This window comes from Podarcis raffonei, chromosome 16, assembly GCF_027172205.1.
Source record: "Podarcis raffonei isolate rPodRaf1 chromosome 16, rPodRaf1.pri, whole genome shotgun sequence".
NCBI lineage: Eukaryota > Metazoa > Chordata > Lepidosauria > Squamata > Lacertidae > Podarcis > Podarcis raffonei.
The window spans coordinates 15,636,073-15,663,802 of record NC_070617.1 but is presented as its reverse complement, the minus strand read 5'-3'; the positions used below and the strand labels follow the sequence as shown (position 1 = coordinate 15,663,802).

Here is a 27,730-nt window from a genome sequence, read left to right as displayed (position 1 = left end):
ACGCAAGCAGGCAGAAGAGACCTTTTGCGGAAACAAGGAGAATATAAATGCAATGAAATAAAATAAATATAAAACCATAACCATGCTTCTCCCAGCTCTTTTCACCGTTCTGATCCACCATCTCAGAGGCATCAGTGCCATCTGCCCAGCTGCGCTCCCCCCCAAAGCCACTGACATCAGACGTCAAAATCAGCCGTGACATGGAAGGTTTCTCTTTATTGAATACAGACTCGTCCAGCAAAAGGAACACAGGGCAAGGGCGAAACTTTTAATAAATAAGACCGACGACGCCCCTGCCCCCCTTCAACAAAATAGCTCTCTTCTGCAGCATCCTCCCTCCCCCCCCCACCCGCCCCACCCCTGGGTGCCTCGGGGCCTCCCCCCCTGTGGAAACTACACGAGTGTGGCATCTAAATAGACTATAGAAGAGGAGGTGTCCCCAGATACTACAGTGCCCAACTGGCTTCAGTGTTCTGCTAAAAAATAAAACTGTAATACACTCAATGCCCCCCCCTTCCCCAAAATAACCACCCAGTGACTATTCTTCTGGTTACAGATAATGTTTTGAGGTCATCATGCCGAGCAAAGAGGGAGGGGTGGCAGTGGTGGTAGTGGGGAGCTTTTAAACCCCCCTGCTCCCCACACACAGATACTAAACCCTTTGGTGGAGGGGGAATGATATAGTCAGCAAACCAAGGCCTCCCCCCCGACCCCTTTATCGCCACCACAACCACAGCACCCTAGTATTTTGGACCTGGAACACCCCAGATGTTTCTCCCAGCTACCACCAGCCCCAGTCAGGGAGGGGGGAGTCCCACAAGACCAAATGTTGTCATCCCCCCCCACCCGCCGCAAGACCTGAGAGAGAAGGAGCGAGATTGCAGCCACCGCCTCCCCCTCCTCCTGCAGAGAGGTGGTACATCCTGGTCTGCTTACCCTTGAAATGTCCTGACCCTCAATCCCCCCCCCCACAAAAAACTCAATTTCCCAGCAAGCATTTCCTATCCACCCCCACCCCCCATAATCAGAGGCATCCCTGCTTTCCACCTGTGCAACAACCAGCCCTTCTAAAGTGCAGGAGTTTGAACACTCTTCTCCCGTCAAGATCGCCCCCTCCCTCCCCTTCTAATTGGTGGAAATAGGGAGCTGAACGGGGGAACGTGTTAGAGCTACGCTCCATCAGGGGGGGGGATAGGGGGCTGTGAGAATCTAAGCAAAGTGCACCTGAGTCTCTCTCTCTCTCTCTCCCTCCCCACACACTCCTGACCACCCAAGATGCAAAAGTGTGAAAACTATAAAAGTCCCAGAGGGGAGGAATCTCTTCCAGGGGGACACGCACCAAACTCCCCACCGCCCCCCCCCAATAAACTGCTGAAGGGGGAAAGCAGCTGCCAGCCCCCCACAGCCCTAAACCCAGAGGGAAGAACCCCAGTGCGCTCCCCCCGCTGCGGCCTCCCATGAGAGCATGCATAGGCCCAGATCTGCACACATACAACTCCCTCCTCAGCCGTGCCATTTCTGTTTTTGTGGAAAGTCCTCTTCCACCTTTCCTCCCCAAAATCCTGCTCCGTTTCTGGCTGAGCAAATTGGGGGGGGGGCAGACAGAACAGGGGAAGGGGGGGGGAGAAGAAATGCTGCGGCTCTTCCACTTGGGGAGGGGGGCAGCAGTTTAGGGCTTGAAACCACCAGACTAGGCCTTGGTGAACAAGGTCCTCAGAGATAGAGGGGGGCTTCCCTCCTTCACCCCTATGCCCCCCAATAGGGAGCCAGGGAGCCCCCCCAAAAAATCAGGACACCCCCTCATTGTTTTGTGCTCCCCACTCTTCCGAAACAGAAAGCCCCACCACTATGGGGAGGGCAGCTTTGGATCAAGAGGCCTATTGCTTAATCTTGCTTTGGGTACCACCCACCAGATCCCCACCCCAAACTCTGGCCTCACAGCTCTTAAGACCCCCCCTCACCACCATTCTTCCCCCTCCCCAAAACAAGCCCAGCAGGGGAGCCCCTCCGATGTCTCCTTCTGCCCACACCCAGCAAACATAGCCATGCACTCAGACCATTTTGCTTCACAGCAAACGGGCCTCCTCCGTGGTCACCCCCCTGGGTGGGTGGGGGCCAGGCCCACCCCCCAAGAGGAGCGAAAGGCAGGAGCTCTGGTTTGGCACAGGCTGGTTGGGGGCGGGTAGGGAGCGTCCGGCTCTCTGGGATGGGCCCTGCACCCGGGTGGGCTGCTCCCACAAGCCACAGTGGGTGGGTGGGGAGGGCAGGGGGTGGGGGGCTCCAGGGGAGGGAGGGGGGCTCCTAGCTGGCCCCTCCGCTCTGCACAGCCAGGGAGTGCTGCAGGTTTATGCGGTTCATCTTGGCCTCTTCCAGTCCTTGCAGCTTCCGCAACTGCAGCTCGTCCAGCTGCCTCCAGAGCTCCTGCCGTTCCTTCGCCTTCTTCAGTTCCCTGGGAGTAGAGAAATTTAAAAGGAGAGGGAGATGCAGTGAAGGATGCAAATAGTTGCAGTTCCTGCATCATGGGGGGCTGGAGTAGATGACCCTTGGGGACCCCGCCTTCCAACTCTATAAAGTTCTGCGATACGGCATGCCGTCCTCCGAGGGTCGGCGTTTGGAGTGAGCCAAGAGTGTTTTGTTATTTGGGGTCTGTATTCGAATTCCCAAGATTTCGTGGTATTTTCCATAAATGCACCTTTTTTTTTAAGGCAGAACGGTTCTTTTTGGCTTTGTATTCAGGATAGGAAAAAAGAATGTGCTTCCTTCACAAAGTAAACTGTGGAACTCACTCCCACAGGAGGCAGCTGAGGGCAACCAAGCTAGATGTCTTTAAAAAGAGGACTGGACAAATTTGTGGAGGAGAAGGCTACCAATGGCTAGCCACAACGGCTATGCTCTGCCTCCACGGTTTGAAAATGGAGAATCGTAGAATTGTACACATAATAATAATAAAATAATTTGTTTCCCCAGCCACTCTGGGCGGCCTCAAACAAAATATTAAAAATACAATAAAACATCAGACACAGTTGGAAGGGACCTCTAAGGGTCATCTAGTCCAACCCCCTGCAATGCAAGCATCTCAGAATCCCTGACCAATGGCCATCCAACCTCTGTTGGAAACCCTCCACTGAAGGGGAGCCCACCACCTTCTGAGGGAATACTTTCCACTGTCAAACAGCTCTTCCCCTTAATGGTTAGTCTGAATCTCCTGTCTTGTCATTCGTGTCCTTTGATTTGGGTCCTCCCCTCTGGAGCAGCAGAAAACAAGTTTGCTCCATCTTCTCTGTGGCAGCTCTTCAGCCAGCCTATCCCCTCTCAATCTCCTCTTCTCCAGGCTAAACATACCCAGCTCCCTCAACTGTGCCTCATAAGTCTTGGTTTCCAGACCCTTGATCATCTTGATTACCCCATCGGCTCATACTCCAGCTTGTCAATATTCTTCTTAAACAGGGGTGCCCAGAATGGGACACAGTATTCCAGGTGTGGTCTGACCAAGGTAGAATAGAGCAATAGTCTGTTACTTCCCTTGATCTGGACACTATACATCTGTTGATGCAGCCTAGAATTGCATTCGCTTTTTTTGCTGCTGCATCACGCCGCTGACTCATGCTAAGCTGGCGGTATGCGAAGAACCCTATATATACTCTGCTTTCACATGTGCTGCTGAGAAAGATGCAGAGAAGATCGAGAACCTGTGGGGGCCCTGCGGGTGGCGCTAGACTCCCAAATCCCATCAGCCCAAGCCAGCAGGGTATAAATGCTCCCAATGAATATTCATAAATAAATAAACAGAAGAAGCTGCCCAGACTTGCAATTTCTCTCTCTCTCGTCTGCCACGTAGACACTTACTGCTGTTTTTCCACCTTGTAGGAGGCCGTAAGTTCGTCAAATAGTTTCCCGTTCATCTCCATAAAGGTCTTGAGGACATTGTAGACCAGAGAAACAATGGTCCTGGATAAGAGGGTGGCAGTGCCGGGGGGGGGGGAGAGGAAATCTAGATGTTACACCCCAGGACTGCTAAGCCACCTCCAGCCCCACCCCATCAGTCAACAGCTGGATTATCTTTCAACCTAAAAGTGGGTTCCCTTCTGCTTACTGAGGCCCTGGAAGGTGTAGCCAGCCTTACACTTAAAGAGAGACAGTGCGGTGGAGTGGTTAGAGCCTAAGACTAGGGCCTGGGAGAGACCAGGGTTCAAATCCCCGCTCAGCCATGAAGCTCACTGGGTGACCTTGAGCTCCGTCAGTGCCTCTCAGGTAGCCTAACCTACCTCACAAGGTTGTAGTAGGGGATTAAACGAGGTGGGAATAACCATGTCTGCCACTTTTAGCTCTTCAGAGCAAAAGATAAAGATAAAGGGACCCCTGACCATTAGGTCCAGTCGTGGCCGACTCTGGGGTTGCGGCGCTCATCTCATTTTATTGGCCGAGGGAGCCGGCGTACAGCTTCCGGGTCATGTGGCCAGCATGACTAAGCCACTTCTGGCGAACCAGAGCAGCGCACGGAAACGCCGTTTACCTTCCCGCTGGAGCAGTACCTATTTATCTACTTGCACTTTGACATGCTTTCAAACTGGTAGGTTGGCAGGAGCAGGGACTGAGCAACGGGAGCTCACCCCGTCGCGGGGATTCGAACCGCCAACTTTCTGATCAGCAAGTCCTAGGCTCTGTGGTTTAACCCACAGCTCCAAAAATAAGAGCAATAAATAAATAAAAGTGATACAGGGCAGGATATAAATCTGTGGCCTTTCCCCAAAGTTGGGCAATGGGAGCAATGAAGCTTTGCTGGCGACTGGGGACAGAGGGACACTGCAGGACTGGCCCACCTCACCCCAGGGGTCCTGTAGGCACCCCAACCCAGGCAGCCACTTACGGGTTCCAGTGCTCCTTGGAGACGCGATAGAGGGTGCCGAAAATGGTGGGCAGCACCGTGTGGCAGTTGTCCTCAACCAGGCTCAGAATGTATTCGTTGTTCCAGAAATACAGAGCCCGCTCTGCAACCTGGAGCGAGAGGAGGGCTCAGAGGGGAGGAAGGCTACTACTAGCCAAAATGGCTACTCTCTGCCTCCACGGTCAAAGGCAGCAATAGAGGGGAGAGTTCCAGCAGGCTCTCCTCAAACAAAGCGCCCCCCCTATGTACAAAAATTCAAAGTTTCCTCCAAGCTGTTTCATGCAGTAAACATGTCGCACCCAGAAAGTGAATGAAGAAACGTTTCTATTCCTCACTCAGAACACTAGAACTGCTGGACATCCAGTAATATTATAAGCTGCATGTCTTTGTTTCCCAATTTGATCCTTTTAGAAGTTTTCGTATGTATCGTGGTATCTTATGCACATTTATTTTTATGGATTATAATTATTTTCACTGTAATTGTTAAAGAGTGAATTTATGCTTAATTATTATTTACCGGTATTTAATTTATTATGCGCTATTATATTCTAATGGATTATTGAATGTTAGCTTTAAGATAAACAGCTTACATAAAAACAAAGCATGTTTTTATTATGATTTTGTTTTTGGTATTGGATCAGGTTGTTACAAGGTGCGTGATCTCTGGTGTATAGTTTGTTGTTTCTTCAGCTTGTAAACTGCCTTTAGAAAGACGGCAAACAAACTGGAAGTGGGAGGAAATGGAAATTGGATGTCGGAAGACTCAGATAAAAGGTCGTTGTCTTTCATGCAGTACAAAGTTAAACTATGGAACTCTTTCCTGCAGGAGGAAGTACCAAAGTTGGACAGCCTTAAAAAAGAGGATTGGACAATTTCATGGAAGAGAAGTATCAGTGTGCCCTCCCGCCACTGTCCTCTCAAAAATAGCCAAACTCCCAAGCTGAATGAGCTCTGGGCCCATCGCCCCTCCCTTCACCTCACCCCCCTGCCGCTGCCCCAAGAGCACCTGGAAGTGGGGGCTGGCAATACACCGAGCCACTTGCTTGAAGAGGGGCTCCTGGATCTTCACAAACTGAGAGGGCTCAATGACATCCAGAATCTCCTCGATTTCTCCCAGGAACATCACCTGGGTGGACAGACGGGCAGGGAAAGATGAGCAGCATATATTGGGATTAGGCTGGGATGCAGGCACTGGCGGTGCCACTGGGCCAAGATGGGGCAACAGCACCAAGGCTTCCCCCATCTGCCTCCACTCCCACCCTCGTCCCCACTTGACCCTTCTGTACCTCCTTCTGGGTGCAGGTCTTCGGCCAGTACTTCAGAAGGCCACGTATCACCTGGGAGGAGAGAGGTCAAAACATGGAAACGTTAAGACACACATCCTGGCACTGGCGTAATAATAATAATAATAATAATAATAATAATAATAATAATACAGTAGTACCTCGGGTTAAGTACTTAATTCGTTCCGGAGGTTTGTTCTTAACCTGAAACTGTTCTTAACCTGAAGCACCACTTTAGCTAATGGGGCCTCCTGCTGCTGCCGCGCCGCCAGAGCACGATTTCTGTTCTCATCCTGAAGCAAAGTTCTTAACCTGAAGCACTATTTCTGGGTTGGCGGTGTCTGTAACCTGAAGCGTATGTAACCCGAGGTACCACTGTATTATTTTTATTTGGTACTCCCTTAACTGTTCCCCATGGGACTTGGGTTTTCTCCCCCCACCTGCTGCTCTGCTGCACCCCACAACCAGCACCCCACATGGCCAAATCCCGACTCACATGCTCGGTCAGCGTCGCGTCTTTCTCCAGGAACTGGACCACACAGTAAGCCAGCTGCAGGAGACAAAGCAGGGTCAAGGGTCGGAGGTTAGCGCTCAGGGACACCCAGGAGCACCCCCCCTCCTCACAACCCCCACCAGAGGCCCAGGCGTCACTCCACTGCAGATCTTCCCCACCCTCCCACCCCACCTGACAGCAAAGGCCCCTTTGGCCATCAAGGGAGGCAGAGGTTCCCTGCAGAGTGAGGCTCACCTGGGCGTGGAAGATGGAGAGGGACTTCACAGAGTGCAGCGGGATGAGGACCCGGACCAGGAACTGCTTGTGCTCCGTCTTCAGGGGCAAAGCAAACCCGTTGATTATACTGGGGAGGGGAGGGGAGGGAGGAAACACAGTGGGAGGCATCAAAGCCGGTGCCATGCGACACCCGTTCCGCAACTGCAAGAAATCGATCTCTTTAGTGTGGCGGCATCTACGACTTCGGAACTCCCTGCCTATTGATGGCAACATCGGGCAGGCACCTTCACTGCACACTCTTTGGCGCCTGCCGAAAACATTTCTGGTTAGACAAGCCTGCCCAGATATGCAGAATGCTGATGTGCGTTTTTAGTTCATTGCTGGCTTTAAATCTTTGGGATGTTTTAATTTGTTTTCGGTAATTGTTTTTTTCTTTTTCTTTTCGCACACCGCTTTGAAGTTTTTGCAATAAAGCGGCATATACATTTTTTGCAGCAAAATAAATAAATAGAAAACTGGGGGAGGGAGTGGTTGGGAATGCTGCTGTCCCCCAAACAGAGGAAGGAACACCCCTGCCTTTTCTCCTGAGTAGTTCTGAGAAAGAGGAGCCTTCACCTCCCATCTTCAACACCTGATTGCCAGCAGGGAAGATTTGTGGGGGAGAAGAAACCGGCACTACTGTTCCAATGCCTCTCCAACCATCCCCCCAAAATTCCCTGGACTTTACAGAAAATGTCAGAATTTTAACAAATTTAAATTACATCTCACCCTTCCTTTTAACTTATTACAATTTTTTTTTAATTATAAGCGAAGGGGAAAATTATAGAGGGGGAAGTAAGAAATAGGCAGGAGAAGATGCCAAAAGAAAAGCATTGTGCAGCACCCACAGAATACGAATACAGTGGTACCTCGGGTTAAGTACTTAATTTGTTCCAAAGGTCTGTTCTTAACCTGAAGCACCACTTTAGCTAATGGGGCCTCCTGCTGCTGCTGTGCCGCCAGAGCATGATTTCTGTTCTCATCCTGAAGCAAAGTTCTTAACCCGAGGTACTATTTCTGGGTTAGCGGAGTCTGTAACCTGAAGCGTCTGTAACTCGAGGTACCACTGTACAGCATAAGTATTGTTGTCGTTTAACAATTAACGTATTTGGGAAAGGAAATGCCGTGGTAGTCGCCGGTGCGATGAAGGCGAGGTGGATCAAACAAAAACGTTTAAATCTCAAAATGTGGCAAAATAAAGTAAAATAAAAACAGCGTGAGCTTGTGGCATCTCGTGGACTGTATTGTCATGCAACCCAGACTCCTGAGTCGTGGGTGACGGAGCACATGGCTGAGCTTCCGATGACTCAGCGTCTTGCCCTTTTGCTCCGCCCACAGCAGCAGAAGCAGCAACAGCCAGGAAGGAGCCCAGCTGGTGCATGGCGGAAGCTGAAGGGGAGAAGAGGGAAGGAAAGAGGCCCCTCAACATTCAACAGAGGCAGGAAGGTGCAGCTCTGGCTGACGCCCGTCCTCCATATCCTAAGGTGCTTACCTTCCCAGGATCTCAAGCAGCTCCGCCACGCCGTTGAAATGCTCCGTCTCGTAGATAAACCTGGGGGTGGGACAGGGAAGAGGTACGGTTCACATCTTCATCACGGCCACCAACTTTTCCACCTGCCTTGCCCCACCCCACCCACCCCGCCGGGGACCACTGTATGGCAAAGACGCTGCTAAATTATTCTTCGTTTTTATTTATTGCTTTTACATCCCAGTTTTTTGTCCAAGGTGTTCAAGGCGGCTCATGTGGTTCCTCCTTCGCTCTTCATTTAATTCCCCACAACAGCCCTGCGAAGTAGGCTAGGGCTGAGAGTGAGCAACTGGCCCAAGGTCACCCAGTGAGCTTCACGATGCCCAAGTGGGGATTCGAACCCAAAACTCTCCCGGAGTCTAGCACTCTAACCACTGCACCACCATGGGCTCTCTTCTCTTAACATTTTTTTTGCAGGGACTGTTCCTGGCCTTTCTGGCAGGGTTTTTAATATAGTTGAAATGCTTTGCATTTGTGTCTGCCTGTATACTGTCGTCACGTTTATTCTTGTGAGCTGCCTCAGAAGCCTTTTTGGCTGAAAGGCGGCATATAAACAAACAGCAGCAACACATCACCACAGCCCCCTTCAGATTGGAGAGAAGGAAGAACTGCCACCATGGGCTCCACTGCCACTTTCTGCCTGTATCCTCCTCTTTCCTGGCCCAGCTGGCAAGGGTGCTGTGATGTCAAGTTGGTCCCCAGGAAGGGTATTCAGGGCACCAGACCAGAGTGAGCCTCTCCTACCAGAGAATCCTAGAATTGTAGAGCTGGAAGGGACCCCAAGAGTCATCTAGTCCAACCCCCCTGCAATGAAGGAAATCTCAGTCCTGTATACCTGAAGGAGCGTCTCCACCCCCATTGTTCTGCCCGGACACTGAGGTCCAGCACCGAAGGCCTTCTGGCAGTTCCCTCGCTGCAAGAAGCAAAGCTACAGGGAACCAGGCCGAGGGCCTTCTTGGTAGTGGCACCCGCCCTGTGGAACGCCCTCTCATCAGATGTCAAAGAGATAAACAACTACCTGACATTTAGAAGACATCTGAAGGCAGCCCTGTTCAGGGAAAATTTTAATGTGTGACATTTTAATATATTTTTAATCTTTGTTGGAAGCCGCCCAGAGTGGCTGGGGAAACCCAGCCAGATGGGCGGGGTACAAATAAAAAATTATTATTATTATTATTATTAGTATTATTATTACCCAATGTGGGGCTCAAACCCACAACCCTGAGATTAAGAGTCTCGTGCTCTATCGACTGCGTGTTGCTAGACTACAACTCCCACCCATTGGCCATGCTGGCTGCTGGGAGTTGGGTGTCCAACAACATCTGAAGGGCTACAGGTTCCCATCCCTTGGGTGTGGCAGCTCCTGCACCACCCAGAATATGCTACTCATCTTTACCTGCGAGCAAGAAAAGTGGGGGAGTCCCCAGCTAGGGAATGAAGGGAGAACACAGGACAAGGTCATCCTGCCCTCTAGTGGACAGCTGGCTACATTATCCCCCTGAATGGGCTCTCACCACATGGGTAAGAACTTAAGAGCCTGCTGGATCAGGCCAGTGACCCATCTAGTCCAGCATCTTGTTCTCACAGTGGCCACCCAAGGGAATCCTGCAAGCCGGATCTGAGCACAGGAACACTCTCTCCTCCTGTGGTTTCCAGCAACTGGTATTGAGAAGCATTATTGCCTCCGACTGTGGAGGCACAGCACAGACATCATGACTAGTAGCCCTTGTTAGCTCAGTTGGTAGAGCACCAGACTCTTGACCTCAGGGTCGTGGGTTTGAGCCCCACAGTGGGCAAAATATTCCTGCCTTGGAGGGAGATGGCCTAGAGGACGCTTGAGGTTCCTTCCAACTCTATGACTCTACATGAATCTGTCCCAATCCTCTTTTAAAGCCTTCTAGGCTACTGCCTCCTGTGGGAGGGAGTTCCACAGTTTAACTTTGGGCTGTGTGGAGAAGATACAGTGGTACCTCTGGATGCGAACGGGATCCGTTCCGGAGCCCCGTTCGCATCCTGAAGCGAACGCAACCCGCATCTGCGCGTCTGGCGATTCACCGCTTCTGCGCATGCGTGTGACGTCATTTTGAGTGTCTGCGCATGCACAAGCGGCAAAACCTGGAAGTAACGTGTTCCGTTACTTCCGGGTCCCCGCGGAGCGTAACCTGAAAAAGCTCAACCTGAAGCATATTTAACCCAAGGTATGACTGTACTTAGGGATGCAGGTGGCGCTGTGGGTTAAACCACAAGGCCTAGAACTTGCTGATCAGAAGATCGGTGGTTTGAATCCCTGTGACAGGTCGGTCCCTGCTCCTGCCAACCTAGCAGTTCGAAAGCACATCAAAGTGCAAGTAGATAAATAGGTACCGCTCCGGCGGGAAGGTAAACAGCATTTCCATGCGCTGCTCTGGTTAGCCAGAAGCGGCTTAGTCATGCTGGCCACATGACCCGGAAGCTGTACGCCGGCTCCCTTGGCCAATAAAGCGAGATGAGCACCGCAACCCCAGAGTCGGTCACGACTGGACCTAATGGTCAGGGGTCCCTTTACCTTTACCTTATGACTGTACTTTCTTTTACATGTTCCGAACCTTCCAACGTTCGGATGCAGGCCACCTGCAAATCGCCTTCTTGGCCAGAAAAAGAGGCTGGCAGCAAGACCTCAGCAACTGCTTCTGACCACACTGGGTGGGCAGAGTGTTGGGGAGAGAAGCCTGTGCTGCAGGAGGCCAGGATGCGGAGCAACCCTGGGGTGGAGCAGAGAAAAGAGGAACTCACCGCAAGAAAATGTTGTTGCACTGCTTTCGGATGTAGGCACGCAGGCCCAGGAACTTGCCATAGACGCGGTGGAGGATGGTCTTGAGGTACTCGCGCTCCCGAGGGTCCTCGCTGTCGAAAAGCTCCAGTAGCTGAAGGAAAGGGAGAGGGGAGAGGAGGAGTCAGAGCAAATGAGCCTGGAACGTCCCCTGTGAAACTCCTGGAGAGTTTCCTGGGCCTTCTACTGAACACCAGGCAGCGGCTCTCCAAGCTTCCAGCACGACTGAGAGATGCCAATGACTTAGCTTGCTGCCTTCTGCAAGCAGAATCATGTGCACAGCCTAAGATTAGCCCAAAGGGGGTCCTGGCACAGCAGCCTGTTCTCACAGTGGCCAACCGGGTGCCACAGAGGGAAGCCAAGCTTGTATTGTGATTTTACTCTTTTCTTGTTGGGAGCTGCCAGAATGGCTGGGGCAAACTGGTCAGATGGGTGGCATATAAATAAATTATTATTACAGTGGTACCTGGGGTTAAGTACTTAATTCGTTCCGGAGGTCCGTTCTTAACCTGATACTGTTCTTAACCTGAAGCACCACTTTAGCTAATGGGGCCTCCTGCTGCCACCGCACTGCCAGAGCACGATTTCTGTTCTCATCCTGAAGCAAAGTTCTTAACCTGAGGTACTATTTCTGGGTTAGCGGAGTCTGTAACCTGAAGCGTATGTAACCCGAGGTACCACTGTATTATTATTATTTGGGCCCCAGTTTCCAAGGAGGGCATCCAGCTCCTTCCTGGCCATGTCTTCCAAAAATATTTATGTGTTGCTGCCTGATTTATAAAATGTCAAAGAAGTTTATGACAAGGATGTCTGTATATAATTAACATGCACACACACAAAAAGAGCTTTAGAATCAGAGACCATCAGCCATTGCGAAAAGATGCATTCTCAATTGCCCGCATACGTTTGATGGAATAGAAAAGTTTTCCACGGGAGTTTTGGAAGTTGAAACAGCCTCATTTCTCTGCAGTACCATAACAGAGTCACTGCAGAAGGAGCAAGTCTTGTGACCCACCTGTGACGAGGACTCGCACTCGATACCCAGTAACCTGGCTTTGCTGCCCCAGGCACAGACACAACACACACACACACACACACACACACACACACACACACACTCCCTTGCTCAGCCTTCTTGCTCCTTCTCACTCACCAGCAATACAAATTTCTGGTCTATGTAACGCTTGGCGACCGAAGGTTGGAAGTCTGGGCTCTCGAGGAACCGGAGGAAAAATTCATACACAAGCTGGAAAGAGGTAGAGAGGTGGAACCATTAATCACCACCAAAAATTCTTCCAATTCCCTGCCCCCGCCTGCCCCCAAGGCACTTTTGCTCCCCCCAAATTTAGGCCACCTTCCCTTTGGTTCCATAAATTTATCCCTGGTGCCCCCTTACCCTATCAGAATAGTAGTTTGCCCAACCACAAAGAAAGATAATAGCACAATAAAATTAAAGGTGGTCACAGTTAATTGCACATTTGTTCAAAACCCAATTAAAACTATTTTAGTTTAATTAATTCAACAAAAAAATCTAGTGATACCAGCTTTTCAGAGAGTCACATGCCCAGCACACGCCCCACCCCCGCTGCCCTCTTGACTCTTAGCGCCCCCCACCACTCGCCATTGCAAGTAAACCCACCACCCACTTTGGGAACCACTGGTTTAAGGCATCCAGCAGCAAGCCAGGGGTGGAGGTGGCTAAGACTGCACCCACTACTTTTCTGCCATGCAGGCAAAATGACACATGCCCACACGAGGCAGCCCCACGGAGGAGTCCTACCTGGAGATGTGGCCACGAGGGTTCTAGGTTGGGCTCATCCTCTTCGGGGTCAAACTCAGGGTTCTCGCTGGGCGGAAGCGTCCGGAAAATGTTGACCGAGATCTGTAGGGAGGGGAGAGAAAAAAATCAGCCAAGTTATACAGTAGGCATAGGCAGACTCGGCCCTCCAGATGTTTTGGGACTACAACTCCCATCATCCCTAGCTAACAGGACCAGTGGTCAGGGATGATGGGAGTTGTAGTCCCAAAGCAACTGAAGGGCCGAGTTTGCCTATGCCTGCTATACAGACTAGTTACCACTTCAAGCAAGCTGTTCTAAGCCCCTGCAAGGTACCCCCTGCCCCCCAATAAAAATACACCCCTCAAGCTTCTGGCTTTGACAGGGACCAGCCAGATGCCCAAAGAATCTCAGGGAAAGGGCAATGAGATCATTCACAGGGGTTGCCAACATGGTGCCCATAGCTGCAATGGCACTGTTATGAGATCTTCCCTGGCACCCTACTATTAACTTCAGAGAGAAGTAAAAGGAGGGAGATCATAGCCTGTACTTGCTTGCATAATAGTCAACACTTCTGTCCAGAAAGGCATTATTTTTAAATTATTACTTTTCACTGTGTCTGTGTGTTAACCCATACACATTAAATGCAGAAAAGGAACAGGAAAGATTTGGAGAGTGCTCCATCCATCCCTCACTGGAGGTCATTTTGCCTCCCCTTGAATCATAATCTGTGCCAGGGGTCTCTTGCCCAAGCTGGCAGAACACATTCCTAGCCTTCAGCCTCCCTGGCTGTTGCCAGCAACCAATGCAGCCTCCCTGGCTGCCGCCAGTGACCAGCAACCAATTGAGCCACCCTGCTTGTGATTGTTTGTGTGACGGGGGAGCCCATCCTCTTCCCTCTCCTCTCCCTGCCTACCATCTTGATGATCTCAGGGTAGAGCGGCTCAATGAGGATGCCACGGTTGGTGGCCACGCACTCCACCAGCTCGTTGAGGGCTGCCCGCTTGATCTCTTTCCCCTTCAGGTCGGCGACGCAGTCGAGGAAGTCGAAGAGGACGGAGCACTGCTGCAGCTTCTTGCACAGGAGGTCGTGCAGCTCTGAGACAGGAGCATCTGCAGGGGGGAGGAAGCGACCACACACACAGGGCTCAGCAGGTGCTGGCGCAAGAGGTGCTGGGGCTCAAACATGCTGGCCGGTCTCACCCTCCAACATATTGGAGCCCCCTTCTCCGTAATCCATCGGGGCAGTCTGGTCACAGCTACTTAGTGGTGGAGAAAAAGCAGACTATGCGCATTTTTGCTCTGTTTTAATTATTTGTAAGGAAAAGGCCATTGGCCAGGGTGGGGAGACAGTTGTTATACACACAGAGGGTTCAATCCATGTCACGCCCAGGAAGGGCTGGGAAGAAGAGACCCATCTGAAACTCTGGAGATGCAAGTGGACAAATAACCTGAGCTGGCAAAAGTTGGTAATAATAATAATAATAATAATAATAATAATAATAATAATTTATTTATACCCTGCGCATCTGGCTGGGTTTCGCCAGCTACTCTGGGCAGCTTCCAACAGAATATTAAAATACAATAATCTATTAAACATTAAAAGCTTCCCTAAACAGGGCTGCCTTCAGATGTCTTCTAAAAGTCTGTTAGTTGTTTTTCTATTTGACATCTGGTGGGCGGGCGTTCCACAGGGCGGGTGCCACTACCGAGAAGGCCCTCTGCCTGGTTTCCTGTAACCTCACTTCTCACAGGGAGGGAACCGCCAGAAGGCCCTCAGCGCTGGACCTCAGTGTCCGGGCAGAATGATGGGGGTGGAGAGGCTCCTTCAGGTATACTGGACCGAGGCTGTTTAGGGCTTTAAAGGTCAGTGCCAACACTTTGAATTGTGCTCTGGGGGAAGAAAGCACAGCTCCACAGGCAGAACACCAGCGGAGTTGTGTCCTTTGTTGGAGCCCAGGGAACATGCAACAGGCAGGACCAGGGGTTGGGCGTGCAGGGCAAACAAAGCTCCCCATGCCAGCCCAACCCTTGCCACTGCCACCAGCACCAAGCAGAGAGCATGGAGGGTTCACAGGGCCAAACCGCCTGCCCCCCACGCAGGGGGGAGCCTGACCGTCCTGCCAATGTGGCCTCTGGCAGGTGCATCCCCCCCAACACTGGCTGGGCGCAGTGGCAAGGCCAGACCAGAACCCAGAGACCCCCAGTGGCAACCTTGCAAGACCCATAATTCCAGACAGCAGTACATGGGAACCTGTCTTCTCCAAGGTGAGACTATGGGCCCATGTGGTTCAGGACACTAGCAGGCACTCCCCAGGGTTATAAGCAGGGGGCATTCCCAGCCCTGCCTGGAGACGCAGCTGGGGATTGAACATGCGATATCCTGCATGCAAGGAGATGGTCTACCGCTGTGTTATGGCTCTTCCTGAAACCAAGGTGGTTGTTTTTCCTTTTATTTTTTCTCCAGTTATTTCCAAGTATTGCAATAAAAACAGTTTCCAAGTGCAGTTTCCACCACCATGTTTAAACCACATTAAGTGGTGCTTTACTGAATTCTTTCCCTAGATTAAACATTTTGTTTCCAATGCACCTCAAAAGGCTATGTATTTATACAGCATAGAAAATGAACACTGCATTTTTTTAAAAAAAAAATATTCAGTATAAAACAAACATGTTAAATCAGACATCCAGCGATTTAGTGCAGTGGGGAAAATTCCCTATCCCAAAATTTCCAGAAAACCCATGTCATGCTCTGGGGACGACCACCTTGGCAAGTCGGAGCTGCCTGTCACTTGTGCCCATCAATGAGTTAAGAGTCAGCAATTCCTGCTCTCCAACTTCTTGGCTGTGGCACCAATAAGCCATTTCCTCAGTTGCAGGCACCAGTAAACTCCGCAAGACACTAGCCCTGTGTGAGGTCAAGAGTGGAGTGGCACACTCAAACGCTCAGCCTTCCAAAATTAACCAAGCCTGCGACCCAAGTTGCCCTAGTCATCCTGGAGAGCCCACCTCAGCCTTTTCCTTGACAGGGAGCTGGGCCCACTCCAGAAGGTGCCAGATTGGGTGCTTTTCCCATGATGATATTTAAAAACAACAGGAGGAGCCAAGAGCAGCCATTTCCAAAACAGGGAAATGAGGCATTGGTGAACTGATGAGCACCTGGAAAGCACCAAGATTGCCCTAGGAGAGCAGGAAGTTAAGGATGAAATGCAGCAGTTACTTAACAAAAAAATATCAGGATTTTAGAGGTGGAGGGTTGGGAAGGCTGAAGTCAGTTTTAAGCAGGATGCTGCTATTATACTTAGTTATGCAGGTATTTTGACGTGAATTCTTTTTGATTGGCTGGATTCTGTTTCAGTCAACTATTTCGCTGTAAACTGCCCTGTAACAGTTGTGTGTGTGTGCCTCTGAAGGGCAGTATAAAAGCACCCTAATAAGTAAGACTCAGGCACACAAGCCATACTGCTGTTGCAGCCTCTTCTCCTTACCCCTTGGGGCAAGAAGCAGCCCTGGGAATCCCCCTGGGAACTGTAACCATGGCAGCCATAAGGCTGCTCAGCCACATCCGGAGACAGAGATGATGAGCAGCTCTGAGTTCTGGGATCATAGAGTTGGAAGAGACCACAAGGGCCATCGAGTCCAACCCCCTGCCAAGCAGGAAACACCATCAGAGCACTCCTGACATATGGTTGTCAAGCCTCTGCTTAAAGACCTCCAAAGAAGGAGACTCCACCACACTCCTTGGCAGCAAATTCCACTGTCGAACAGCTCTTACTGTCAGGAAGTTCTTCCTAATGTTTAGGTGGAATCTTCTTTCTTGTAGTTTGGATCCATTGCTCCGTGTCTGCTTCTCTGGAGCAGCAGAAAACAACCTTTCTCCCTCCTCTATGTGACATCCTTTTATATATTTGAACATGGCTATCATATCACCCCTTAACCTCCTCTTCTCCAGGCTAAACATGCCCAGCTCCCTTAGCCGTTCCTCATAAGGCATTGTTTCCAGACCTTTGACCATTTTGGTTGCCCTCCTCTGGACACGTTCCAGTTTGTCAGTGTCCTTCTTGAACTGTGGTGCCCAGAACTGGACACAGTACTCCAGGTGAGGTCTGACCAGATCAGTAGGGATGCAGGAATATTTGGAGCGGGGACTGCCTAGATGAATGCAATGGGCATCTCCCAAGACTTGAGAACCTATTCTGGTTTTGTCTCCAAAGTCAAAAAATATTTATGCCTGCGGAGGAAGAGGGAGTCTAAAATGTATTTTGAAACTGAGCAGCATTCAAGGCCAGGAAACGGAGAGCAGTCGAAGAGAGCCATTTCTGCCCCCGGCCCAGCATGCGGCCAGACACTCCCATTTCCCACTTAGCATTTTATTATGATTACTATTAATTATTCACCCTGCCCAGGGTGCCTAACAATAATTAAAACAGCATTTAAGGACAGTTTAAAGCAATATGAAATCACAGAAGGTGGTTCCTAAAAATAAACATGTATAAATAAATATGCATCTCAAGTGTCAAAAGTCAGGGTAAAAGAGCATCTGCAGCAGAGCGGTTTTAAATTTTGTATAAATCTGATGCTGTACAGCTAACGTGGGCTCCTTCTGGAGGAAGGTTAGGCCGAAAAGCCAATATATTAACCAAATTGAAGGAAACCAAACCCAGAGCGTTTAAACAGCTTCTATTGCAGTCAGTTACGGGGTGGGGTGGGGCTGGCTGCTCTGCCTCCCACTTTTAGAAGCAATATATGAATTTTTGGTTGTCTCTCCTGTAAAGGGTGCTATCAGTTTAATATGTTTTGTGCTTCTGTTGTCTTATGGTTTGTTGATGATTCATTATTCTGTGATTGCATTTTAGCTCATGGGACCTTAAGAGCAGGCAAGAAATACCATTAATAAATAAAGATGGCATTTCCTCATTCCAAGATGCCTCTAATAGAGAAGCCAGCAGGACACTCCAGTCTGGCATAGAGGAAACCTTTCTTGATGTTGCAACTCCACCTCAATTAAGTCAACAGTAAGGCCTGGCCCAGTGTTTGAGGGGAACGGGGGTGGCTAACGAAACTCTGCCCGATTTTACAATGCTTCCCACTGAGTTAATGCATCATCTGTTTTCATCGCTGCTGATTTTAGCTAATTGCCTATTTGCAATGTATTTTGCGGCTGCTTTTATCCATGCCGAAGGCCACTCGGAGCTCACCAACAGAAATTAATCTGTGTTATTTGCATTATTATGTGTTTATTTGCAACCCACCAACTCCCTCCCGTCTTTTAGTCAAATCATGGCTCCCTCCTGTGAGGACAGGGCGTGGTGGAGGCTGCCCCAAAAGGTATGGGGACTAAGGTCCCCTCTAACACACACCTGCAATTTCAGCACTTCCTGGAACTCTGCCCCCTCCCCATTATCTGGCCGCTGCAGACCCCCAAAGGCAGGCCCCCGAGTGGGCAATTCTCCGGATGGACACAGAAATCCTCAGGATGGGAACACAGCAAGTTGCTTTAATACTGGGTCAGACATCTGTCCATATCTGACAGACAGCAACTCTTCAGGGGTCTTAGGCCGAGAAGGGCATTTCCCATCATTTGCAGGCTTGACTTTTAGCTGAAAGAGCCACGACATTCTGCCTCTATAGGCACGTCTGAGCTGTGGTCCTCTCCCATGGGAGCTTACTTAGTGGCACAAGGACTCCAATGTGCGCTTCTGATGGAGCATGGCTACAGAAGAAGGCAGGATGCTTGGGGTTGCCTCCCCAGCTAAGGAGGAGGATGCAGAAGGGGTGGAAGATGCTGGCCTGGCCTGCTGGCTGCATCCAACAATACCAGAGTGGTAGGAGAGAGGACAACTCCCAGCGGCTGCTCTCAGTTGCAAAGTGGTACCCAAGGAGGACTGAGGAGCATCAGAAGAGCCTGCCAAATCAGTGCAATGGCCCACAAGGTCTGGCATGCTGCTCTTACAGTGGCTCGTACGGAAAACCCGCAAGTAGGATCCAAGCGCAAGAGCACTCTCTCCTGTGGCTTCCAGCAACCGGTGTTCAGAAGCATATGCTCTGTCTCCAAGAGGCAGAGCATAGCTATCGCGGCTAGCAGTCACTGACAGTCTGATCTTTCATGGATTTCCCCAGCCATCTAGGTTGGTGGGCGTTACTGCCTCCTGGGGGAGGCGAGTTCCACAATTTGATGATGTGCTGCATGAAGAAAGGCTTTCACCACCAAGAAGCAGCCGCGTCACTCCAGCCAGAGGTCCATAGGAAGCTGCTCTAGACAGAGTCAAACTATGGGTCCATCTGGATTATCCATGCCGACTGGCAGCAGCTGCCTAGGGTTACAAGCAGGGGACCTTCCCTACTTGTGAGATGCAGGTGGGGACTGGACCTGGGACCTTCTGCAGGTGCTTTGCTTTCTTACCTTGCTGGAAAGGTAAGGTATTTGCTTGAACGTGCAAACTTCACCTGTGTGGCCACACAAGACATGCCCCCAACACTCCGGTGCCCACCACCCCACACACTCAGCCCCCAATGCAAATGAAAATGCCTTTAGCTCAGTTGAAGCATGAGACTCATAATCTCAGGGTTGTGGGGGTTTGAGCTGCACGTTGGGCAAAAAATTCCTGCATTGCAGTAGGTTGGGCTAGATGACCCTTGTGGTCCCTTCCCACACTACAGTTCTATGGTTTTATGGTAAGCGGGGGATGGCCCACAAGGCTTTCCAGTTGCATTTGCCTGATCACAAGTGGAAGCTCCCTGCACGCCTTCCCCATGCGACTCTGAGAAGGTCGGGGACTAAAGGGTGGTGGTGAGCATGATGCAGATGAGGACATTGAACATGGGCACCACTCGCTGCCCCCCAACACACCTGCAGTTTATTACTGCTCCAAGTATGATGAATATTGTTCCCCAAATTGCATTTTACTTTGCTTGCCTCTTGCTCAAAGCTGTGATTCCAAAGTAAGCAAAGAGGCCACAGGAGAGCTTTGCCACAAAGCTCTGAGCCTGCGCTTGGCCAGGGCCAAGCCCAAAGCTCTCGTTGAGCTGAAGATGCCCTTCCCTGCAACAGGAAACCAGGGCTACCCTCCTGGAGCTTAATATAAGAGCCTGTGTGGTGTAGTGGTGAGAGCGTCGGACCAGGACCTGGGGCAGACCAGAATTTGCACCCCTCTCCATCACGAAGCTCACAGGGTGAGCTTGGGCAGGTTGTGGTCTCTCAAGCCTAACCCTACCCCACAGGGTTGTTGTGAGGATAGAACAAGACAGTGGATAACTGAGCATGGCACCTTGAACTCCTCGCAAGGAAAGTGCGACAAAAATGTATTGAATCTATAAAAATGAATAGGTATACCCAAACCCCATTTTTGGTGACCAAAACGAAGGTTCAGATGTAATGGCACCTCTTGAAAGCTCAGCAATGAGGTGGTATCCCCAAACCAAAGATTGAGGGAGTCTCAACATAGGGCTTTCTGCAGCCTTTCTCAACCTGTGGGTCCCCAGATGTTGTTGAACTACAACTCCCATCACCCCTAGCTAGCAAGGCCAGAGCTCAGGGATGATGGGAGTTGTTGTCCAACAACATCTGGGGACCCACAGGTTGAGAACCACTGCTCTAGGGTGTGTCCCCCAACTAACACCCACCCCCTGTGCTTATGGCAGGCCTCTGCTGACAATAAGAGATGTTGGACCTTGGAAGGTGGCAGACTCTCCTTCACTGGAGTTTTTTAAACATAGGTTGGATGACCATCTGTCAGGGATTCTTTGGCTGCAGTTCCCACACTGCAGGGGGTTGGACTAGATGAACTTTGGGTGTTTCTTCCCACCCAATGATTCTGTGGCAGGTCTCCCTGCTAGAAGGACCCAGGTGTGGAGGCAAAGCCCAGCCCTCCAGCCTCTGGGGACTCACCTTTGAGCAGAGGGAGAGGCGTGAGCTCCTGCTGGTTGCTCTGGTACCGGAACTGAGAGGAGCTGTGGGAGCGCCTCTGGCGGGAACGGCGGAGTGACCGGCGGGAGAAGCCGTCCACTTTGTCCGGGGGCGGCACAGGGGACAGCCCCGGGGAGGAGGGGCTGGTGGGGGTCACGGCAGGCGGGATCTTGGTCTCCATGTCGGCAGGCAGGCGAGCCCCCACTGCTGTGAGTCTATGCCAGGAGGGCCCTGGGGAGGAAGGGTGTCCTTAGTACCCAGCAACGGCGTCTGGCGTCTCCTTAGGCCTCAAGAGCAGCCACCCCATGACACAGGTCGGGGCCTCCTTCTGCGGTCCGAGTCCTTGGCTCAGGGTCTCGTCGGCGCGTCCAAGCCCAAGGGGGCTCACCTCCAGCGTGACTCCTGGCCTACTTGGCTGTCATGGCTGGACGACTCAGGGCCAAGAGGAGCTGAATGCCAGCGAGGAGCATGGAGGGCGAACCCCCCCCCCCAAGTTGTGCTGCAAGAAAGCCTCTGGGGCTGCAAAGGTGGCTTTTCCCAGCTGTTGCAAAGGCCAAACTCTCCCCAAAACCTGGTGCCTTGCTGAGGTGAAAGTGGGGCACCCCCCTCCACAGCAACCTGCTTTAACAGCTCCAGGCACAATCCGGGCGCAGGAGCCTGAGCCCAGGGGGCACCCCTCAAGATCTGCCACGGGGTCCAAGGGATTGGAGGGGCAGCGCCCAGGCCAAGCGGCTCTTCTTCTTCCCCACGTCCAGGGGACCAGCCTGTGGGGCTGGAGAAGATGCAGAGGCCGTCTGTTTCCTAGTTCAGGCCGAAGGCGGCGGCGGCAGCGGCGCAGGAGGCATCCTGGGGGCAAGGAAGCAGGCGGGGCCGGCCTCCTGCCAGAGCCCCTTGTCGTCGTCGCCGTCGTCCTCCTCCCTCTCCCATGGGGCACCCGGCAGCAGCTGGCTCGCAGGAGGAGGAGGGCGCCCGGCACGGCCTGGCTGTTTTCTCTACCCGGCGGCAGGTGCGGGCAGGTGCATTGCGCGGCCCCGGCGCACCGTCACCAGGAGCAGCAGCGGCAGCCAAGCAAGGCAGGCCCCTGCCTCTTTCCTCTGCCCTCCTCCGCCTTTGGCTCCTCTGCTGCTGCTAATGCAGCAGCAACGGCGGCAGCTCCCGGTGCTGCTTTCCCCCGCGCAATACAAGGAAAAGGAAGCGCGCGCGAGCGAGAGACTGAGACCTAATCCCGGTGCAGCAGCAGCAACAGCAGCAGCAGGCTAATACGGTGCGTGTGCGCGCACGCGCGTACCCCCTCCTCCTCGCGTCGGACCCAGCCCCAAAGCCTGCCTCCGCCTCTATTGCGCACGCGCAGGCGCTCTGCCTTTTCCTTTGATGCGCTCCTCCTCGCTTAAGCTGTAACACTAAGTAACCTTCCCGGCCCACGTGACCCCCGCCGGAGCACTCCCATTGGCCCCTTAAAAATAGAACCTGCGTCATCCGCTTAAGGGATGATGTCATCTCCACTGGCCATCCGAGGAGGAGGAGGAGGAGGAGGAAAAGTGAGGAAGGAAAGAGCTGCGGTGGCTGGAGAGTGAGGCCTGCCTTGCCCTATCAGGGCAGAAGCCCAGGCGCGCTCCAGACACGGCTGGGCTGCCTCCGCGCTCCCTGCAAGGAGGGGGATGTTGCAAAAGCCCTGGGAGGTCACCTGCGCTGTCCCCATGGCACTGCACCACGGGGGAGGGCAGAGCCCCTGTTTTGCCCGCTGGCGTCTCCAGGCAGGGCTGGGAGATTGGCCCCTGCCAGTCCGTGCAGGCGGCACTGAGCTAGATGGATTAACGGTCTGACTCGGTATAAGGCAGCTTCCTACACCCACAATGCAAGGTTGGCTGGGCCTCCCAACCCAAAGCCTTCACTGCTCTTCTTTTCTTTTGCGCGGTGGAGTTGTTCTTTAATTGTACCCGCCCGACGCCCCGCTCGATGTTTTTTCCCCCCTTTGAGATCTCGCCGCTGCTTCCTGTTACATGGAAGAGGAGAATAATAACCTCCACCGCCCCCCTCCGATGCAACAACTCTTAATCGCATCGATGCTACACATTTTATTATGGCCAGCCGTTTAATTGACATTGACGCTGACCTTTCCAGGGGAACAGGGAAGAAACAGGTGGATTGACACTCGCGCCGCTCTTTTTGCGGGCAGGTGATTGCTGTTAAACGCAAGCGCGCGCACCCATCTCATTTGCAAATATTTGTTGAGCGCAAGGATTAATGCAAGGGAGCACTTGCTTGCCTGTGCATTTAAGCTGTTGCAAGCTCCCCTCGTGGCGGCTGCGGCTGTCCGAGCCGCTCTCCGGGGGAAGAGTTGAGTTGCGAAATGAGCGATAATGGGCCCATTAATCCATTTAGGCGCTGGCGATTAGCACTGTCTCATAACAGGCCTGGGAAGGGAGGCAGGCCAGAGGGGGAAGTACAAGAGAGTGCTGGTTGGCATCACCCTTGTGAATTTTCTCCCCACGGTGATTCCCATCTTGCAGGTGGAGGAGGTTAGGCAGGCAGCCAGATCCTGTGCATCAGTCCTTTTGCCCAAGGAAGCCTGGCTTTGCCTAACACCGCCTAGTGGCAGAGGCAGCCTTAATTTATATAGCTATCATTCATTTAGATCAGCAGTTCCCAAACTTTTGAGGGCCACTATGCCTTTGGTTCCATAAACTCATCCCCAATGCTTCCTCCCCTATAAAAAGCATTATTCAAAATATCTGTTTGCACAACCCACTAAGGAAGATTATAGCACAATAAATTCAAAGCAGTAACAATTAATTGCATATTTATTCAACATCCAAATAAAACTATTTGCTTTAATGAATTCAACAAATTTTATGAACTTGATCCAGTGAGACCCCCTTTTCAAAGTCTGACAGTCTCTTACACCCCCACTACCCCCTTGCCTCTTAGTGCCCCCTAAGTAATCCTACCCTCCCCCCAGCACTACTGCCCACTTTGGGAACCACTGATTAAGATTTTTAAACAAATGTAAAGCCCACAGCAATTAACCATCAAAGCGGTGGACAGGGTAGAAACAATGAAATGCAGGAATGCAGGCTCTAAGAAGAATAAAATCAACTGAGCAAAAGAACATGGGTAGGCAACCTAAGGCCCAGGGGCCGGATGCGGCCCATTTGCCTTCTCAATCCGGCCCCCGAACGGTTTGGGAATTGGTGTGTTTTTACATGAGCAGAATGTGTCATTTTATTTAAAATGCATCTCTGGGTTATTCTTGGGGCATAGGAATTCATTATTTTTTTCCAAAATATAGTCTGGCCCACGACATGGTCTGAGGGACGGTGGACTGGCCCACAACTGAAAAAGCTTGCTGACCCCTGCTCTAGAACACTAAAACCACACATACAAACTCTAAAAGCAGAAGCATTTCATCAGCAGTTTCCACTCGGCCTCCTCAGCTTGCAGAATTGGCACTGTTACAGGTGCTACATAATACTCATTCCACATTTGTAAGAAATCGATCTTTTGGTGCAGCAGCACCTACACTTTGGAACTCCCTGCCTATTGACGTCAGGAAGGCTCCTTTGCCACACTCTTTTTGGCACCTGCCAAGCTTGCCCAGACATGGTAGAATGTTGGAAATGTGTTTTAATCCTTTAGTTCCTCACTGATTTCAATTGATTTTAAAATGTTTTAAATAGCTGTTTTTGACTGTTCTTACTGGTAATGTTATTGTTTTGTTCTTTTGTGTAAACTGCTCTGAAGGGGTCTTCTTCTTCTTTTTTTACAATGAAGCAGTATATTAATTTTATGCCTAGGTTACACACCTCACGTAAAGCCCTTCCAGAACAAAACAAAAATGCCTTTGAACAAGGCCCAAGTACAGGGCGTCTCCTAGAGGACTGCAGTGGCCCTTTTCCCTTCAAGAGATCAAAAATAAATGCTGTTATACCAATTTGTGGGGCAACCACAGTTGGGAAGTTGTAGGAGAGTTGTCCAAAACTCTCCTGGCGGCCAGGGCAGCTGGCTGCCAAAGGCTGCAGAACAGGTAGGTCAGTGTGGAGACAGCCGAGCCTCCAGGTACCCTGCTCATAAGAGCATAAGAAGAGCCTGCTGGATCAGGCCAGTGGCCCATCTAGTCCAGCATCCTGCTCACAGAGTGGCCAGCTAGATGCTCTTCATGGGAAACTTACATGCAGGCTTTGAGTATGAGAGCCCTCTCCCCTCCTGCAGTCTCCAGCATTGCTACCTCCAACCATAGAGGCAGAGCCCACTATCATGGTTAGTTCGCCCTTTCCATGAATTTGTCCAGTCACTTTCAAGCCTCACACACTCCACCTTCATTTCAAAGGAAAGGTGGGCACAGAGATCAAAGGGACAGAGACAGTTTAGGAATCTGGAGGCCACCTCCTCTATCTGCCTTAAAGCCATACAAGCCTCTCTATAACAACCTGAGTTGCACCTCGTCTTCCAACCCCTTGGCAACCCATCTTTCTCCTGGCTGCTGATGTCTGCCCCCTCCAAGTGTGCTCCCTTTGCCATCTCTTTCTGAGCAGCTGTGTGGATTGGGCCCAAAGGGACAGGTCAGGCGAGTGGGCATCTTGCCCGAAGGTGCTTGAGAACCTGGAGCCAGCCCTGTTTAGCTGAGCAATAGCTGGCTGCTAGCATATCATTATCTCCCCACCGCTGCACCCGCTCACATCCTCTGCGTCGGTGGCTTTGTCCTTCCTCCTTAACTGAACTCATTAGGCATCTCACAGGAAGAAGAGTTGCCCTATGGAGCAACTCCAGGGCAAGCCAGGGATGAATCTGGCAGAACTTGCAGGCTCCCTGGGCGCTGACCCGTGGGCAGAGATGACGAAACTTTGAGGTTGGAACGTGCAAGAGAAAAGGCCCTGGCTCACCCCAGAGTCTGCTCTGGATTCCAAGAAGCCATCTGCAGGTTCATAGTATGATAGATACATAGAATCATGGAATTGTAGAGTTGGAAAGGACCCTGGTACCAACTCCCTGCAATGCAGGAATATGAGGCTGTCCCACACGGGGATTGAACTTGCAACCTTGGTGTTATCAGCACCATGCTCTAACCAACTGAGCTATTCAGTCACATCCAGAATAACTTAAGAAGAGCCTGCAGGGTCAGGCCTAGTGGCCACCTAGTCTAATGTCCTGTTCTCACCCGGGTCTCCCAGGTCCAGCATTCTAACTGCTATATTATATATATGCTATTTTAACACCCTGTGACTTATAACTGGAAGCGGCATTGATCCTGTTTTTTGCAAATGTTTCTTTGCAGTATATATGGTAAATCTTTTAAAATGAAACAGTGCCCTTTGCACGCACTCAGAGGCATTTTTTATTCATGTCCAGCTCCAGCACCAGTACTAAACACTTGGTTTGAGTCCAGGTAATCCTGACTCAAACCAAGTGTTTGTGTATGCGGAGTGTCTAGCTATTTGTCACTGCACTCCTCAAATTGTGCAACAGAAACAAGCTCTGCATCATCACATGCCTGGAGGAGAGACCTGGAGGAAATCGCCCCCATTGGAGAAGCAGGACTGGGTGTGTGCCATTGTTTGTTTGTGAGATAGGGACAGAAGCAGTTTCTAGGAATTTGCAGCCCAGTGGCCATGATTCAGGGCACAGGGGAAGCGGGGCAATGGCCTGTGCCTGGCAGGAAATAAGATGGTTAAATCATGAATCATTAACTATTTGTGTATTGCTCTTTCTTCCTCAGACGTAAGTAGGTCAATCTTTGGGGGGGGGGCAGGACCAAATAATGCACCCTCAGTTTATTGTGTCTTTATATTGATTAACTGGGGGAACCCTTGCATAATGTGCCTGTGTCTGTGGGGTGATTGAGGGGAGAATCCCTCTAAGCTGCCTCTCCAGTCAGAAAGAAAACAGGGAGTTGGGGGGGGGGCTTTAACAGGGGTGGGACAAGGAATCTCTTCTTCTTTAGCTCCAGTATCTATAGAAAAAGGGAATGTAATGAGACCCACACACTGCCAAATGCATTTGAATCAGAGCCAGCCCTATCATTAGGTATGAGGTATCTACCCTTGGGCAACTGATTCTGAGAATCCTGGAAGGGCAGCAAGTTCTTTTTACCTCAGTAACATAGTATTATGCTTGTGGGATTTTCTGCATCATGTGGCAAAACAGCTTGCCTCTGGTCCTGGACTTGATGCCTTGGGGAGGGAAATCTGTTGCTCTCTTCATATGGTACATTTAAAGTGCTAGGATACCCAATTTAAACTGCCATGGCCTTTCCCCCCCAAGAATCCTGGGAGCTGTAGTATGTTAAAAGCCACCATTCTACAATTTGTTAGAAGCTACCATTTGTTAGAAGCCACCATTCTACAACTCCCATAATGCCCTGTGTAGAGGAATGGATTGCTAACCACTCTGGGAATTAGACTTATAGAATCATAGAATTGTAAAGCTGGAAGGGACCCTGCGGATTCCAGTCCAACCCCCTGCAATGCAGGAATATTATTTACCTATCCAACTACTTATCCAATTATTTACCTATCCAACCAAGTGAGCTATCCTACCCTGAACATGTGGTTCCGGGAGTGGGATAGGGGGTCTCCTAAGAAATCTCAGCACACCCTTAACAAACAACAGCCCCCAGAATTCTTTGGGGGACGACATGGCTGTTTAAAGTGGTATCATGGTGCTTTAAATGCTTGATGTGAATGTGGCCATTGGGTTGGGCTAGACAAACTTTGGGGGTCCCTTCCAACTCTACAATTTTACTCTCCAGTTGCATCTTTCTCAGCAACTGAGCTGCT

The 27,730-nt window shown here is 51.0% G+C and overlaps 1 protein-coding gene across 1 annotated transcript; it reads right to left on the bottom strand.

Moving 5' to 3' along the window:
• Window positions 1-196: 196 nt before the first annotated feature.
• On the bottom strand, window positions 197-21,587 carry PPP2R5B (protein phosphatase 2 regulatory subunit B'beta). The gene is made up of 13 exons (XM_053368626.1): window positions 20,940-21,587; window positions 13,968-14,164; window positions 13,055-13,156; window positions 12,428-12,520; window positions 11,238-11,368; window positions 8,430-8,489; window positions 6,917-7,025; window positions 6,665-6,718; window positions 6,172-6,222; window positions 5,892-6,011; window positions 4,868-4,995; window positions 3,847-3,948; window positions 197-2,449 (listed from the first exon to the last, which is right to left on the bottom strand). The coding sequence occupies exons 1-13, from the start codon at window positions 21,136-21,138 to the stop codon at window positions 2,302-2,304; spliced, it is 1,494 nt and encodes a 497-aa protein (XP_053224601.1). The 5' UTR covers window positions 21,139-21,587; the 3' UTR covers window positions 197-2,301.
• Window positions 21,588-27,730: the final 6,143 nt, after the last annotated feature.

Coding starts and splice junctions, on each gene's coding strand:
- PPP2R5B (XM_053368626.1), bottom strand. CDS start 21,138: ATGGAGACCAAGATCCCGCCTGCCGTGACCCCCACCAGCCCCTCCTCC. Junction 8,490..11,237: donor TGCAACAACATTTTCTTGCG/GTGAGTTCCTCT, acceptor TCCCACCCCCAG/GTTTATCTACGAGACGGAGC. Junction 4,996..5,891: donor TTGCCAGCCCCCACTTCCAG/GTGCTCTTGGGG, acceptor CTCTCGCTCCAG/GTTGCAGAGCGGGCTCTGTA.